Below are 18,009 nucleotides of genomic sequence, written 5' to 3'. Positions count from 1 at the left end.
TGTTTCGTATATTTTTTAGAAGTAATGGAAGTAGAACTTATTCTTCTTCATTTACTTTTTTTGTTTGGATAACATTTGGAAATATTACTAGGAAGTAATTTTATCAATGAAAATCTGTTAGAAGTAACCGATAAAGGAAATATTAATAAACAAAGTTATTTATTTCCTAATTAATATGTATTTCAACTACTTCCGAGCTACTTCTGAGTATTAAGGATTGGAAAACTATTTTGGAAGTAAGGATGACACGTAAGCGCCACATAAGCATTTAAGAAAGTAATGGAAGTAAGTTTTTTAAAGAACCAAACATGTTTTTTTTGCTTGGAAATAACAGAAGTAGCATTTACTTCTTTTACTTCAGCTACTTCATAATTACTTTCGTGCAAACAAACGAGCCCTAAGCGGAAATATACCAGTAAGTCTTGGGAAGTGCCAGAACCTAATATATCTAAATCTTGGATCTAACAAACTTACGGGTAATATACCCAAAGAAATATTCTACATATTCGGACTTTCCGTATCTTTTAAGTTTGGCATCCAATTCACTGTCACGGCCAATACCATTTGAAATCGGGAGCGTAAAAAACTTGAATATATTGGGTATCAGCATGAACAAATCAGTCACTATATTTTACCTACAAAAGAAAATGTCGAAGTTGTTGCGTCCAGCGGAAGCGGACTCAATTCACAACAAGTCGGTAAGCAACGAACGAAGAACACAACGAGCACAATCCACAATAGAACAACCAAATCAATCACAAACACAGAGGTATACGTGGTTCGGCAAGTTGCCTACGTTCACGGGGAGAGGATGGGGAGATTTCACTATATGGAGGAGAAATACAATGGGTTACAACTCTCAAACAATCACAATAACCCTAACCAACCATATCTCGCTCACCCTCAAAGAATCTCCCTCTCAAAGTGCTCAAACAACTCTCTTTTCTCTGATAACCACTCTCTATAAAAACTCGTACGCACTTCTAAATATATAATACCCTAAACCAAAATAGACTGGGAAACGGTTTACCCGTTCAGCCCGCTATCGATCGGCTGATAGGAAGATATCAGTCGACCGGTAGGTCTTCATCGGTCGACCGATAAGCCTTCATCGGTCGACCGATAAGCCTTCATCGGTCGACTATCCAGTGCGACGTTTTTCAGTTCGTGCAGTGTGCACGTTATCGGTCGACTGATGCATTATATCAGTCGACCGACCAGAGTTTTTCCTAATGCATCAGTCGACCGACCAGAGTTTTTCCTGTTCCACGTCTTTTTCAACAATTTTTCGCCGTTTCCAACAGAAGTATGATTTCTGAGAAATTTAGCAAAGAAAGGAAAGATTCTTGAGTTTTAAGACCTCATATTTAGTATGTGGTAAAAAAAATCTCCAATGCCGCAGGCATTACGGCAGGAGTCAATTTATGTCATTTTGATGATGCTATACAAAGACTTGCTACGACTTGTAACCCACTCCTCTCGCTCTTGACGGCAAAGATCTTTTCAACCAGTCATATCGACTTTTAGCTGGCAAAGCTCTCAACCGGTGCACAACTCTAATGCTAGGTAAAGAAAATGAAGTTCTGGCTCCTTGTATTACTAAGTCAAACATTATCACTGCCAGCGTAAAGTTCCCTTATGGAGATGACTTCAAGATGTGCATACTGCAATCATGAATTTTCCAACTATTTTGATATCCACAAGCCTGAGAGCAGAGGAGGAGGAAAATCTGAGGTCTCTGATAAACTGTCAACGTACACCAACCAGAGACTCTGATTTCAAGTCAAACTTTTTTTTACATGCATTATATGTATCTCGTTGCATGCAAACCTAGCTACCTTCAGGGTATCACTGTGGCATTCTTCTCCTAAAATGTTCACCAAATCCCCCTCTTTCTCACTAATTCTCCATTTTCTTCTAATCTCACTGAATGCAATAATAATGCTCTCCTCTGCAACTGATACAATCTCCCAAGGCCAATCCATCTCTGGAAACCAAACCATAGTCTCCAAAGGAGGCGTCTTCGAACTTGGCTTCTTCACCCCAGGCAAATCCAACAACTACTACATTGGCATCTGGTACAGAAGATCGCCTGAAGTAACCATCTGGACAGCAAATAGGGCAGCTCCAGTACCTGACCCGGCAACTTCCAAGCTGAAGGTAACCAAAACCATCTGGACAGCAAATAGGGCAGCTCCAGTACCTGACCCGGCAACTTCCAAGCTGAAGGTAACCAAAGATGGCAATCTGATCCTATACAACTCCAAACTCCCAGTTTGGTCATCCAACTCAAGTTCATATTTATCATCATCCACCAACATTAACGTCGCAATACTTCTTGATACCGGGAATTTCGTTCTGAGAGATCAAACAAACTCATCTGCTATACTCTGGCAAAGCTTCGACCACATAACTGACACCAGGGTACCTCATGGATGGATCGGAATGAATAAAATCACCGGCGAGTACAATGTTATTACTCCATGGAAAAACACTGAGGACCCAGCTCCAGGGCCTTTTATGGATACTATAGACCCCACTGGCCTCAACCAGTTTATTTTCTTGTGGAACAATTCCAGGAGTTATTGGAATACTGGCATCTGGAATGGAGAAACCTTCAGCTCAATCCCTGGAATGAGGGCGGACCATAGTTACACTTATAAGTTTGTCGATGATGATAAGCGCAGGTATTTCACTTCAAATCTCACTGATGAGCGAAATTTGGCACGCAGCGTGATGCACTCTTCTGGTCAAATTCAGCAGTGGATGTGGTTTGATGATGCTAAAGGTTGGGAGCTGATCTCGGTGCAGCCAGTCTCTCCTTGTGACGTGTATTCTGTTTGTGGAGCCTACGGTATTTGTGATCAATCGAGGAAACCCCCTTGCACCTGTCCACTTGGTTTCACACCAACTTCTGTTAGAGATTGGGAGCTTGATGGCTGGAGTTCAGGGTGCAAGAGGAACACCCAGTTGAAGTGCGGTTACAAGAACTCGACTTCCGGAGAAAAAGATGGGTTTCTGCCAATACCCAATGTGCATTTACCTGCAGACTCAAAACAGCAGCTGGGAGGAAAAGGTGCTGAAGAATGTGAATTGGTTTGTTTGAAGAATTGCTCATGTACTGCTTACGCTTATGAGAGTGAGTGTTCAATTTGGAGGGGAGACATTCGAAATCTTCAAAGTCTTTCTGAAGGTGACAATAGGGCCGATACTCTTTACCTGAGGCTTGCAGCTTCTGACCTGCCAAAGAAAACCGGTGAAATGAAATCAATCAGAAGGATTGCTGTAAGTGCAGCAATAGCAATAGTATTGTCAGCTATTATTGCGTTGACCTTGATATTCGTCAGAAAAAGGCATGGAGCATCAAAATCCCCCGAGGGTCCTTTGGTTTCATATAGTTACAGTGACTTGCAGCGCATAACGAAGAATTTCACTGAAAAGCTTGGCGGTGGAGGTTTTGGTTTGGTCTTCAAAGGACTTCTATCTGATTCAGATTTTGTAGCTGTGAAAAGACTTGAAGGGGTTCGACAAGGAGAGAAGGAGTTCCGAAATGAGTTGGGAACGTTGGGAAGAATTCAGCATGTTAATCTAGTCCGTCTTCGTGGCTTCTGCTGTGAAGGAACCGAAAGGATGCTGGTGTATGATTACATGCCAAAGGGGTCTCTAGACAACCACCTCTTTCGAAAACAATCCACGACTTTAGATTGGAAGACAAGATACCAGATCATACTAGGAACTGCGAGGGGATTAGCGTATCTCCATGAAGAGTGTAGAGAATGCATTATCCACTGTGATATAAAGCCAGAGAACATACTCTTAGAATCTGAGTTTTGTCCGAGGTTATCTGATTTTGGCATGGCAAAGCTCCTTGGCCATGATTTTAGCCGAGTACTAACAACAATGAGGGGAACCATAGGCTATCTAGCACCAGAATGGATCGAAGGGCTACCAATAACACCTAAAGCTGATGTCTATAGCTATGGTATGATGCTATTTGAGATAGTATCTGGTAGAAGAAATTCAAAATTGGCTGAAGAAGGAAGCATCAGGTATTTTCCCGTTCAGGCTGCCAGGAAAGTCATCACAGGGGAAGTTCTTAGCCTGCTAGATGAGGTTTTGAATGGTTCTGCTGATGCGTTGGAGCTGAATAGAGTATGTAGAGTTGCGTGCTGGTGCATTCAAGAGTTTGAGGCTGATAGGCCATCGATGGCTGAAGTTGTCAAAATCTTGGAAGGGGTTTTAGATCTGAAGATGCCTCCGTTTCCTAAAATCCTTCAACGTCTTGCTGAGGAGGTTTCCATGGTCAGTTACTATGAGTAGTCACTTGAGATGTGCTTTCTTGCGTTGAAAAGGGTCTCATTAGTGCTAAGGTAGATATCATATTTTTCATGTTAGTAGTTGGAAATTAGAAATATATGTTGATTTTATATTTTTAAGCAGCCTCCAATATGCCCTATATCCGAATTAAGGTGCAGACAAGGAAAGGCAGAATTGCGTATGGTTGTTTTCTTCTTTAGGAAATGATTTGTAGGTTATAACTATATAAATATTTTGAATGAGTCTTCTCTTGGTTCTTGCTCCATGGTCGAATTCTAATTACTTATTGCAGAGAATAGAGAAAACCCTAATTATTGTTTATTGAGATAATAATAGAGATATATATAGCCATACAAATAGGGTTAAGGTTAATGGGTAACGGCCTATTAACCCAATACCCAATACTTAATTTAACACTCCCCCCTCAAGCTGGAGCATATATATCTATCATGCCCAGTTTGTCACATATAGTAGAGAACACCTTTGAAGATGTAGCCTTGGTAAGAATATCAGCAAGTTGTTGTGAGGACGGAGTGAATATGAGAGATACTATTTTCTTCTCCCAAGCATCTCTGACAAAATTGCAGTCAACTTCAATATGTTTTGTCCTCTCATGAAACACATGATTCTGTGCAATATAAATGGCAGACTGGTTATCACAATGCATTGGCATGGGTCCAGGCTGAACAAAACCAAACTCTGTCATAAACTTTCGTAGCCAAATCATCTCACAAGCGGTGTGTGCCATGGCTCTATATTCGGCCTCTGCACTAGATCGTGATACTACATCTTGTTTCTTGCTTCTCCAAGTCACAAGATTACCTCCAACATAAGTACAGAATCCTGAGATAGACTTTCGATCTCCCATGTCTCCTGCGTAGCCAGCATCAGAGAAAGCCGAAATGTGAGTATGATCATGCTTCTTATATAGCAATCCCTTGCCGGGACAACTCTTGACATATGCCAAAATCTTCAGAGCTGTTATCCAATGAACCTCTCTATGTTTGTGCATAAACCTGCTAAGTACACCTACTGCAAAGGTAATATCAGGTCTGGTAACTATCAAATATATTAGCTTCCCAATTAGTCTTCTGTATCGTCCAGCATCATCTAGTAGAGAGGTATCATCACGCCACAAATCAATATTTGCCTCCATTGGAGTGCTTGCATGTTTGCATTCCAAGAGACCTGCTTCTTCTAGTAAATCTAGCACATACTTCCTTTGGGACAACAATAGGCCATGCTTTTGATATGCAACTTCAATCCTAAGAAAATACTTTGGCTTTCCCATGTCCTTAGTGACAAAATAACGGTTTAGATATTCCTTAGTCTCAGCTAAAGCAACAGAGTCACTTCCCGTCAGCAAAATATCATCAACATATACGGCTAAAATAACCAAACCAGTTGTTGTGCGTCGAAGAAAGACAGAGTGATCAGACTGACAGCGTTGGAAACCAACACTAGAAATAACCTTGCTGAACTTATCAAACTAAGCTCGAGGACTTTGCTTTAATCCATATATGGCCTTTCTCAGCCTGCAGATAATATTCTCCCCCTGAGCAACAAACCCAGGAGTTTGCTCCATATAAACTTCATCGTCCAAATCACCATAAAGGAAAACATTCTTCACATCTAGTTGGTGCATCGCCCAATCCATATTAACAGCCAGAGAGAAAAGAATTCTGATGGAGTTGAGATGAGCAACGGGATAAAATGTTTCAAAATAGTCGACACCATATGTCTGGGTATAACCTTTAGCAACCAGGCGAGCTTTATAACGGTCAACAGACCCATCGGGGCGATATTTCAAGGTATACACCCATTTGTAACCAATCACAGTCGCACCAGTAGGAAGAGAGACCAAGTCCCAAGTCCCTCTAGAAAGCAGTGCATTCATTTCCTCATCCATAGCCTGCTTCCAAGCTGGTACTATCATAGCTTCCTCATGTGACCTGGGTATAGATATAGTGGACAAGGACAAAGCAAACAGACGAAAAGATGGGGTGAGACGGTCATAAGAGACAAAAAGAGAGATAGGATATTTCGGGCAAGACCGTTTACCTTTTCGAAGAGCAATAGGGATATCCAAGTCAGAAGAAATAGAGGTCTCAATATGAGATAGACCGTGTACCTTTGGGCGGCGAGAGTATGTCAGTAGAGGCTTCGGTGCAGGAGCGACAAGAGCAGGTAATGGAATAGTAGTAGGAGCAGAAGAAGGTAGTGGTACCGGTGGACAGTCAGCAGTAGTGGAACCAGACGAAAAATATGGGACAGACTCAAAAAAGGTAACATCAGCAGACAAAATATTTTTTGGTGGACGGATGATAACACCTATACCCTTTTTTAGTACGAGAATATCCGACAAAAACACATTTGATGGATCTAGAAGACAACTTATCCAAACCAGCTGTTAAATCCTGAACAAAACACGTAGAACCAAAGGCACGGGGAATTACAAAAAAATGTTTTTTATCAGGATAAAGACAATTGAATGGTATTAAACCATCAAGGACAGAGGAAGGCATGCGATTAATCAAAAAATGGCAGTGAGAACAACATCAGACCACAAATACTTTGGAACATTCATATGTATCATCAATGTTCTAGCAACATCTAGAATATGTCTATGCTTCCTCTCAGCAACTCCATTTTGTTGTGAAGTGTGAGAGCAAGAAGTTTGACGAATAATGCCATTAAGAGCACAAAATTTTGAAACATCACTTTTCATATATTCCAAAGCATTATCAGTACGACGAATACGAACAGAAGTAGAGAACTGAGTTTTTATTTCATTATAAAAGTGTTCAATAACACGCGAGACCTCTGATCTCTCTTTTAACAAATAAAGCCACATCATGCGAGAGAAATCATCAACAAATATAATGAAATATCGATAACCTTGCACAGAAGGAACACGATAAGGACCCCAGACATCAGAATAAACCAACTCAAAAGCAAAGCTACTGCGTTTATCGACTCGACTCTGAAAAGTAGTACGATGGTGCTTACCTAGTTCACACGACTCACAACCTAAAGAGGAAATAGATGGTTGAACAGAAACTACCGATCTAAGAATTTGTAGTGAAGGATGACCCAGACGCCAGTGCCACAATAAAGTAGAGTCAGACTGTGATGCAACAAGACTAGCCTTTGGCACACTGTCGTCCAAATAGTACATACCTCCTCTCTCATGACCTGAACCAATCGTCATCCCAGTTGCTAGGTCCTGAAAAACACAATAAGATGGAAAGAAGGTGACTTTACAGTTATTTTGTTTTGTAAACTTGCTAATGGATAATAGGCTAACAGGGAATTTGGGAACATATAACACATCAGTTAGTTTTAAAGAGGAAGTAGCATGAACTACTCCATTACCACGAACTAGAGAAAGAGTACTATCAGTAATGCGGATAGAGGGAAGCTTATCAGAAAGATGTAAAGATACAAAGTGATCCTTTATACCTGTCATATAAGATGAGGCTCCAGAATCTAGTACCCAGGGTTTGTGAGAAGAAGCTATGAAAACATCCATACCTGAGGAGGATGCATGAGTAGCAGAATGAATGTTCTGAGAGAGTTCTAGCTGGCGTAACCTCTCATAATCTGCCTGAGAAATCTGAACAGTAGGAGCAGTAACAGCTGGACCACCAGAAGTAGTAACAGAAATAGATGAGTGAGTCGACTCGGTATCAGCTACCTGGGCCCACTGAGGACGACCAAACTTCTCCCAGCACTTCTCAGAAATATGATTGGTTCTCCCACAGTGACCACACTGTCGTGAGCTCTTATCAGATTCACCTTGTCTCCCACCAAAGGAGCTACGTCTTCCTCATGAATCACGGCCACGTCCACGACTACGGCCTCTGCCTCGACTAGGGAACATGGCAGACTGATCCATTGTAGGTGGAGACAGTGTAGTAATAGCAGAAGTAATACCAGTAGAGACCTGCATGACCCTGAAGAATGTAGCAGTCAGTGAAGGAATCGTATCTCCACCTAATTGTTTTCGTCAAAAGTTGGTTTCGCTGTGGAATTCATTATATCTTCGGTCGATTACAATAAATTCAAAAGAGGTAGCCTTTTTATAAGACTTATTTTACACAACAAAATAAAAATTATAACTTTTTAGAAACAAACGCATGATCGTTGTTTGGATCCCTGCTTGCGTGGGATCTTTGCCTGTGCCGGGAGCGCTTTGACTCGTGGACCACCAAATCACAGATTCTGATTGAATCGTGAGGGGTTTAATGATTCTTCCTTCGTTTATCGAAGTGAGAATTTAAAACGAGATCTTATCAAAGTAAGATAGTCGTTCTTCTTGAGATCAAGTCAAAGCTCGAATCTCAAGGGATTGCCAGAAGCTCAGGAACTCTGCTCTCTCTGCTCTAAAGTGCTCAAAAATGATCCGCCCCCTAAACAAATGATCATAGGGGGGTATTTATAACCCCTGGACGAATAACCACTTCCGAGATAGTGTTTGCTGTCTCGGCGGTCGAGACAACAAAGACTGTCTCGGGTTCCGAGACAATAAACATTGTCTCGGGTTCCGAGACAGTAAATGCTGTCTCGGAAATCCTCAACCACCCAGCAGTTTTCTTGTAACTGCCTTCCCACGTTTTACAACTCCGTTATTTTGGCAGTTATCAACGTGATTCTCACCCACGATGTTTCCCACGTTCTTGAACAGTTGGTGGCCACGTGTCGGCGGTTACAAAACAGTTTCTGATCTTTTGAAGGCTGTCTCGCGGGCGAGACAGTAAACACTGTCTCGCGTGCGAGACAGAAAAGGCTGTCTCGCATGGCGAGACAGCAAAGACTGTCTCGCGTGCGAGACAGCCCATACTTGTGTTCTTCTGCCTTTTTGATCTGTATTCGGATATCTCTCAGCATTTTTTAATGCCTACAGATACCCCCTCTAAAGTATTCCAGACTCATTCTTTTATAGAGGAGTCTGGGATACTTTGGATAAGATAGATCTTATCTGCAATCCCTTCAATGCTTGATTGAGTAGATCGTACGGAAGGACCCATAAATGGCTTCAACTTTTGACTTCTTCATCTTTTAGCCTATTCAGTGCTTTGTAAAATAGCTAGAATTCCTCCGGTGCTGCGCTTATCGCGTGGCCGTTATCGAAGTCTTGAATTAGAACTGCTATTGAAGAATGGAGAAATAGTTTATACTCATATACTTTATTGGAGTGTTCGGGAAATAGTTTAACCTCATATACTCGTTAGGAGGTAATCAGGTTATTCTTAAGAATATTCTGAGTAATATTCTCCAGAAACTTCCTGTTGAGGGTAGAGAAACAGTTTAGACTCGTGTACCTATTGGAGTAACATGGTCTCTTTTTTGTTGGTAGAGATGAACCCAATGATGGAGAGGAAGAATTTTATATTCTATCTCCTGGTCTCTTTTTTGTTGGTAGAGATGAACCCGAAAATCGGAGAGGAAGAATTTTATATTCTATCTCCTGATCTCTTGTTTGTTGGTAGAGATAAACCCGAAATCGGAGAGGAAGAATTTTATATTCTATCTCCTGATGTAAAGGAAACTCAAAGTGGGATCTCCACTTAGAGAATCTGGACGTGTTTGAATAATCCTAACTGTCATAAGGTTTGATTATTCAACTGAAAGTGGACCTCTCGTTCGTGGAATGAATCGAGAAGAGACTTTGGCTTTGTGGTCTTAACTGTAGTAAGGTTTGACTAAGTGGGAGTTTTGAGACGATCCTAATTGTTTAAAGGTTTGATCGTTCAATTTGTGGACCTCTCGTTCATGGAAAGAATCGAGAGGGGATTTTGGCTTTGGTCCTAACTGTTTAAAGGTTTGACCAAGTGGGAGTTTTGAGACGATCCTAACTGTTTAAATGTTTGCTCGTTCAATTTGTGGACCTCTCGTTCATAGCACGAATCGAGAGGGGATTTTGACTTTGGTCCTAACTGTTTAAAAGTTTGACCAAGTGGGAGTTTTGAGACGATCCTAACTGTTTAAAGGTTTGATCGTTCAATTTATAGACCTCTCGTTCATGGAAGGAATCGAGAGGGGATTTTGGCTTTGGTCCTAACTGTAGTAAGGTTTGACCAAGTGGGAGTTTTGAGACGATCCTAACTATTTAAAGATTTGATCGTTCAATTTGTGGACCTCTCGTTCATGGAAGGAATCGAGAGGGGATTTTGGCTTTGATCCTAACTGTTTAAAGGTTTGACCATGTGAGAATTTTGTGAGGGAAGATTGATCCAACGAAGTGATCGAATCTCATCTCAGCAAAAGAGTATTCGAAAATCACCGTGGGGATGTAGTGTTTATCACTTTGTTTGTAATGATCGGGTTATCACTAAGAAAATAGCATTCTTTCGGGAACTTTCGTTACATGAACCATCCACCCCCAGCTTTCTTCGCGAAACTGGGTCTAACATCATGTTGAGTTACATGACCGGGTTATCCTTAAGAATATTACATGTAAAAATTCTCCAGAAACTTCCCGTCAAGAGTAGGAAACAGTTTTAGACTTATATACCTATTGGAATATCGAGGAGCAGTTTATACTCGTATACTCTTTGGAGTGAGGGAAAACAGTTTATACTCGTGTATCCAATGGAGTACGTGAAGAAGCAGTTTATACTCGTATACTCATCGGAGTCAGGGGAAACAGTTTATACTCGTGTACCAAATGGAGTAAGAGTCGTCTTTACTTGGATTGTTTCGCCGTTATGACGCCAGAGTCAATTAAGGCTTGAATTTTATTTTTTAGTCCAAAACAAATCTCGGTGGGATGAAGAACCCTTCTGTGGTACGCACAGTAGTTTGGATCCGAAATCCTCTTAGCTCCCTCCTGATCTTTGATAGGTGGTAGCTCAATTTTGTCATTGGTGAGGAGGTATTTCAATATGGCTGGAGCTTCATCATCTTCGAAAGAATACTCCTTTTGAAACCTTGGATCGAGAGTCGCGTTCCCCGCGATTGCAGATGTCGTCGGTCGGCTTCTCTCAGCTTTCTTTCTTTTAAGAAAGTGTTCAGCTTGTTCACCGCGCACTTTTAAATCTTTCCAAGTTTTGGATGGTACGACCCCCAGAGCTTCCAAGACATCGATTGAGAGATTATTATGGCATGTTTGCAGGATGAACTCCTCTGTAACAGGATCTCTGCAATTCATTGCTTTGTTACGAAAGCGCTTGACAAAATTATCGACCGACTCTCCGTCTTTTTGCTTCTCATCCAAAAGGATTCCGATTGACACTTCGGTGTCATCATCGAAGAAATTGCTGAGGAACAAACTTTCCATGTCATCCCAGCAATTGATGCTCCCTAGCTTGAGCCGTCGGTACCAATCGAAGGCGGGCCCACGAAGGGTGCCAACGAATGACCGGACCATTAAAGCCTCATTTCCAGAGATCATGCCCAAATGAGACTTGAAATAAATCAAGTGCTGAGTAGGCGAGCTCTTCCCATCAAATGGTGTGAAGTTAATCAGATTGAACTTTGTCGGGTACGGTATTGAATCCTATTCTCTTGGATAGGGACACGGAATACCCGTTTTTTTTACTTCCTGAGCGGACATCAAAGCATTGACTTTGTTTTCAAGGTCTTGCATTTTCTTGTCCTCATCTTCATCTCTCTTTGAATGATGTTGAGCAGAAATGATTAGGCCACCCCCAGTGTTATTAGCAAGTGCAATTGAACCACCCCCAATATCGTTATTGGGAGGATCTGTTAAACCACCCTCAGTGTTATTGTCATTGGGAGGTGTATCAGCCATAATGACTTCATCCACTTCTGGATCACTGTCATCCACAACATTCTGAGTGTGGCGGCTGGATTCAGCTCGCTGACTGGACTCAGGAGGTTGAGACCGTTGAGTTAGCAATTCCTTCATTTGTTGGATAGCCAACTCCATCTCTGTCTTCATCTCAGCTCTAATTTCTTCACGTTGTTTGGTTAGAGCTTCTTGAAGCATTTGAGCAAACTGATCAGGGGTGATTGTGAGCACTTCTCTGGTTTGCCCCGTGCTAGACATTGTATCATCAGAAGCAATGGCTGAACAAGTGTCTGAAAGTTCATCCTCTGAGGATATTCCTTCATGCATTCTCTTGTAATCCCTGCGTTTGATGGCTCCTAATTGGAGTCGAGACATCCTTTGAGCAATTCTTGGATTGACTTTTCCTCTCGGGGAAAAGTCGGGATTTGAGTCACTTGAGTGCCGCTTAGACTTTCTTTTATCAATCATGTTGATGGTGACTTCAGGGAACTCGTCATATTGGACAACTGATCTTCTCTTGCGGAAATGTCTCGGCTTAGGCTTTGACATTTCGGTGAAAAGACTGTAGAATACCGAGACTCTTCGTAGGACGGCTTCTCGTTTTGTGTAACTATATTCCGACAATGCTGCTCTTATAAGTCGCGTACAGGAACAATGAGAGCTTATCTCTCGAATAATTCTCTTTCGAAATTTATTCACACCCCCAACTTGATAATACGATTCATCAGTATGATTGCCAAAAAATCGTATCGCCTGTTGGCATGGCCTCCCAGGTATGACGATGTCTTTTGGTGAATGCGTCTTCTTCTGGGGGTATGAAACCTTGTTGGCATTCTCAGGATAATTTATTGTTGCCTTTGAGCGATCCAATGTTATTTTAGGAGTCACATGTTTAGAACCACCACCTTGCGGGTGTGGAGTCTTAACGGGCTCCGAATGCTGATTTGTCTAACTCCAGACTTTGGAATCCAAACTTTGCAGAGTTTTGACGGTTCTTTGGCCACCATTTCTTTCTTCCTTTCTCGTCTTTGTTGTAAGAGAGTACGCGCATGAGCAACGTTTGCACGACATTTTTGTATACTTTCTTTGAGGGTCGAACGAGCCCTCTTGACAATAGTCCATTCCTCCATCGTGAGTTTAGCAGAGACATGAGTGATTGGTCGTGAGTTTAGCAGTTTTCTTGTAACTGCCTTCCCACGTTTTACAACTCCGTTATTTTGACAGTTATCAACGTGATTCTCGCCCACGACGTTTCCCACGTTCTTGAACAGTTGGTGGCCACGTGTCGGCGGTTACAAAACAGTTTTTGATCTTTTGAAGGCTGTCTCGCGGGCGAGACAGTAAACACTGTGTCGCGTGCGAGACAGAAAAGGCTGTCCCGCATGGCGAGACAGCAAAGGCTGTCCCGCACGGCGAGACAGCAAAGGCTGTCCCGCACGACGAGACAGTCTATACTTGTGTTCTTTTGACTTTTTGGATGATTTCCTCTTGAGCTGTATTTGGATATCTTTCAGTATTTTTTGACGCCTACACTAATATTTGTCCCCGCACCTGGGACTGTAAATTAGGGTGCAATCCAGAAAGAAATTTGGACACTGCCAGATCGCGGCGATACCCCAACAACGTCGCTGCATCAGCTACTGCAGGCTGATGCATATCTAGTTCGTCTATCAGTCCCCTCAACTCACCAAAGAACTCCGGAACTAACCTATTTCCCTGTTTGAGTGCAAATATGTTAGACCTTAGAGGGGGGTGATTAGGGTCTTATGCTAATCTAATCCGATTATATGCCAATTAAAACTAATTAATAAGTTATCCTAGCAAGTATGAAATTTAACAACTATATAAGCTAGGATAACCAATATGAACAATGAGATATATCCTATATGATGAAATATATATATGAGCAAGGATATATAAACTAACACTGATGAAATATATATATGAGCAAGGATATATAAACTAACACAAGATGATATATCCTACCAAAGAGATATACAATATGATATATGCAAGGATATGAAGATGATATATCCTACCAAAGAGATATACAATATGATATATGCAAGGATATGTAAACTAACACAAGGAGTAAACAATCTAAACAAGATAGTAGATAAAATAAATGAGCAATGCACAATTGGCGATATAAGATAAATGTAAAAACAAATGCGTCAATGACAAACTCAAACACACGATATGATCACGGAGTTCGGACCTTCCGTCCTACGTCTCCGCTCCCCACTCCCGGGGAGAAATCCACTATCACAACCGGGTTTTCTACGTTCACCCGAATAACGTTTACACCTCACAGTGTCGGTTTTCAACGCTCACCGAACAACGTTCACTCCTCACACTCGGTTTTCTAGTTCACCGAAAACTTCACAACACACTCGGTTTTCTAGCTCACCGAAAACCTTACACCACTCACAATGTAACAAATATAAATTTGTTCTCTACAAAAGATGAGAACACAATTAAGCACAACTCAATGTTGCAATCTCTCACAACCCTAATATACTATGTATGCAAATACAATAAGCTCAAGTGGGTGTGTGTAACAATGAGATAATATAATCAAATCTAAACTCAATATAAAAAACTAGCTTTAAAGAATGATAATCAAATAACTAAGCAAATATAAAGCTAGATAGAGTTTAGAAAACTTCTCCAATAGATGACAAGATGGAGAGATGGAGATTGAAGCCCAAACAAGAAGATGATCTCCTCCACTTGTGAAAACTTCTTCACAAACAAAACAAACCCTTAAACACACTTTAAACCCTTGTTTTAAAACTTGTTTAAAAACTTCTTGGATTGGTTTTTAAAACTCTCTTAGATATATAAAAAGAGATCAGCAATGCGGTATTTATACCTACTCAAGATCTCAACAAAACCCCCAAGCAAAATGACAAAAACAGCCCTAGAAAACAACTCAGAAAAATAACCGTTGGAAGCCAACGGATCTATTGTCGGTCGACCGGAAATTCAGTCGGTCGACCGATGGAGCGCAAAAGCACGAGAGCCAGCTCTGGACAATCGTCGGTCGACCGGTGCGGTCGACCGATGGAGCTTTCGGTCGACCGGACCGGTCGACCGACCAACTCTCTGTCGCCCAGTGATAAAAGATCAAATGATCGGTCGACCGGTGCGGTCGACCGAAATCTGACACAGCAGAAAAACAGGTTTAAACAGATTTTTGATTTTTGGAAAATTGTTAAAAATAACAAATGAACTCCAAAAAATATGAAACTTTGGGAAATGTATATAATCATGAAAACAAACATGTTACAAAAAGAATTTTCCAAATTGCATTTCCCATTTGTGAAAAATCATCATTTTGCAAAATAGTCCAAAACACGAAAATGTAAACATGTGAATTTAAACATTTAGGCTAAACCATGTTTTGAAATTTTGCACAATGATTATATAGACTTAATAAAATATGTATATGATTATTGTTAAGTCCAAAAACTAAGAATACAATATTTTCACAAAATTGCATATTCTATGCAATAAATACCAAAACACAATAGTAAATATGAAACATGTGATTTCATATTTATAAACATGAAAAACTCAAAACTATGTATGTATATATATAAAACTATATATATGCATAGAAACCAAAACTTATGTATATATAACTATATATATATATATATATACGAAGAAACCAATAAATGTGTGTGTTTAGGGTGCAATCCAGAAAGAAACTTGGACACTGCCAGATCGCGGCGATACCCCAACAACGTCGTTGCATCAGCTACTGCAGGCTGATGTATATCTAGTTCGTCTATCAGTCCCTTCAACTCACCAAAGAACTCCAGAACTGACCTATTTCCCTGTTTGAGCGTAATAGTCGCTCATAAATCTCAAATACACGGGAAACATTCTTCTCATTCCCGTACATAATCTTCAGGCTGTCCCACATCTCCTTCGCAGTGGTTAAAAACATAACGCTGCTACTGATCTGTGCTTCCATATTGTTGAGAAGCCAAGTCATAACACAATAATCAAATGATAGTCATGTAGTGTAGGTGGGATCTGAGTTGGGTGGTGGAGATGCCAGAAGATGTGGGAGTTTGCTCTGAACGCCAATGAAGATGCGGATAGCTTGCGCCCATAGCAGATAGTTTGTACCATTCAATTTGATTGTAGTCCCCAAGACTACCTTAGGCGCAGAGGTCTCTCCAGCAACAACAGGAGTAGTTGAAGAGGAAATATCTGATATCGAAGTAGTAGTCATTTTTGCGCAACAATAGTAGATAGATAGTAGTCAAATAGGCAGTGCAGTAGTAGTAGTATTCAAAATAGGCAGTGCAGATAGTAGACAGGTAGTAGTCAAATAGGCAGTGCAACAATAGGCATACGAGGCAGAGTAGTAGATAGTCACGCCCTCACGCCGTGGAGGCGATATCACCTGAGGGAGAGAGCCCTGGCTTCTGTTTGCACAAAGGCTCCAATCAAACTCTATATTCTTGTTTCTCGAAGGAAACAAGAATAGAAGTGAAATTCTCGTTTCTCGAAGGAAACAAAAATAGAATTGAAAGATCTCAACGAGGTGAGATAGACACTTTTCCTCTCATTAGTTCTATGACTGAAATATCGAGGGATACAATCGTCCTCTCATTAGTTCGAAGACTGAGATGTCGAGGGAATAGGCGCTGTAGCAGCTGTGGCACTGTAGCGGCTGTGGTACTGTAGCGCGGCACTGTAGCGGCAGTGGCTAGTGGCGGCGGTAGTGGCGGCGGCAAGGAGAAGAGGCGGCGGTGGCTAGAGTTTTTGAATGAGGATTTGTGACGGCTAGGGTTTCATGCTCTGATACCATGTAGAGAATAGAAAAAACCCTAATTGTTGTTTATTGAGATAATAAGAGAGATATATATAGTCATACAAATAGGGTTAAGGTTAATGGGTAACAGCCCATTAACCCAATACCCAATACTTAATTTAACACTTATTGAGATAGTATCTGGTAGAAGAAATTCAAAATTGGCTGAAGAAGGGAACATCAGGAATTTTCCCGTTCAAGCTGCCAGGAAAGTCATCACAGGGGAAGTTCTTAGCCTGCTAGATGAGGATTTGAATGGTTCTGCTGATGCGTTTGAGCTGAATAGAGTATGTAGAGTTGCGTGCTGGTGCATTCAAGAGTTTGAGGCTGATAGGCCATCGATGGCTGAAGTTGTCAAAATCTTGGAAGGGGTTTTAGATCTGAAGATGCCTCCGTTTCCTACAATTCTTCAACGTCTTGCTGAGGAGGTTTCCACGGTCAGTTACTATGAGTAGTCACTTGAGATGTGCTTTCTTGCGTTGAAAAGGGTCTCATTAGTGCTAAGGTAGATATCATATTTTTCATGTTAGTAGTTGGAAATTAGAAATATATGTTGAGTTTATGTTTTTAAGCAGCCTCCAATATGTCCTATATCTGAATTAAGGTGCAGACAAGGAAAGGCAGAATTGCGTATGGTTGTTTTCTTCTTTAGGAAACCTATATCTGAATTAAGGTGCAGACAAGGAAAGGCAGAATTGCGTATGGTTGTTTTCTTCTTTAGGAAATGATTTGTTGGTTATAACTATATAAATATTTTGAATGAGTCTTCTCTTGGTTCTTGCTCCATGGTCGAATTCTAATTACTTATATTTCTATTGGGATGATGTGCTTCTCCTTTTCCTCTCATCTTATGTTCCTATAAGTAGAACTCACTATTAGCCTTGAAGGATCCAAATTCTAAATATCAATTTCAGTTTTTATGCAGCTAAGGTACATGTGATAGCATTTAGCATGTAACCATCAAACAAAAACTTTGTATTTCATTGAACAACCTCAATGGAAAATTTTAGGCTGAAGTATGATACGTCAAACTATGCTAAAATAGATTTATTCATGCAAAATGCACATAATTCTATCTTTAATTGTATCAGATGTTGAAGGA

At 40.9% G+C, this 18,009-nt stretch overlaps 2 protein-coding genes across 2 annotated transcripts; one reads left to right on the top strand and one right to left on the bottom strand.

Moving 5' to 3' along the window:
* On the top strand, positions 1,367-5,317 carry LOC109838481 (G-type lectin S-receptor-like serine/threonine-protein kinase At2g19130). Its single transcript, XM_020406922.1, has 2 exons — positions 1,367-2,160; positions 2,230-5,317. Exons 1-2 carry the CDS (start codon positions 1,873-1,875, stop codon positions 4,318-4,320), a joined length of 2,379 nt encoding a protein of 792 aa, XP_020262511.1. The 5' UTR covers positions 1,367-1,872; the 3' UTR covers positions 4,321-5,317.
* LOC109838480 (uncharacterized mitochondrial protein AtMg00810-like) lies at positions 4,742-5,608 on the bottom strand. The gene is made up of 2 exons (XM_020406921.1): positions 4,968-5,608; positions 4,742-4,889 (listed from the first exon to the last, which is right to left on the bottom strand). The coding sequence occupies exons 1-2, from the start codon at positions 5,606-5,608 to the stop codon at positions 4,742-4,744; spliced, it is 789 nt and encodes a 262-aa protein (XP_020262510.1).

Source organism: Asparagus officinalis, chromosome 4 (assembly GCF_001876935.1).
Source record: "Asparagus officinalis chromosome 4, Aspof.V1, whole genome shotgun sequence".
NCBI lineage: Eukaryota > Viridiplantae > Streptophyta > Magnoliopsida > Asparagales > Asparagaceae > Asparagus > Asparagus officinalis.
Note: the sequence above shows the minus strand (reverse complement) of the source record. Positions and strands in the feature narration are given on the sequence as shown.

Bases quoted from the DNA above. Each gene is read 5' to 3' on its own strand.
- LOC109838481 (XM_020406922.1), top strand. From the start codon at position 1,873: ATGTTCACCAAATCCCCCTCTTTCTCACTAATTCTCCATTTTCTTCTA. The intron at 2,161-2,229 runs GTAACCAAAACC...TCCAAGCTGAAG, and splicing joins CGGCAACTTCCAAGCTGAAG to GTAACCAAAGATGGCAATCT.
- LOC109838480 (XM_020406921.1), bottom strand. From the start codon at position 5,608: ATGGGAAAGCCAAAGTATTTTCTTAGGATTGAAGTTGCATATCAAAAG. The intron at 4,890-4,967 runs GTCTGCCATTTA...CAATTTTGTCAG, and splicing joins CCAATGCATTGTGATAACCA to AGATGCTTGGGAGAAGAAAA.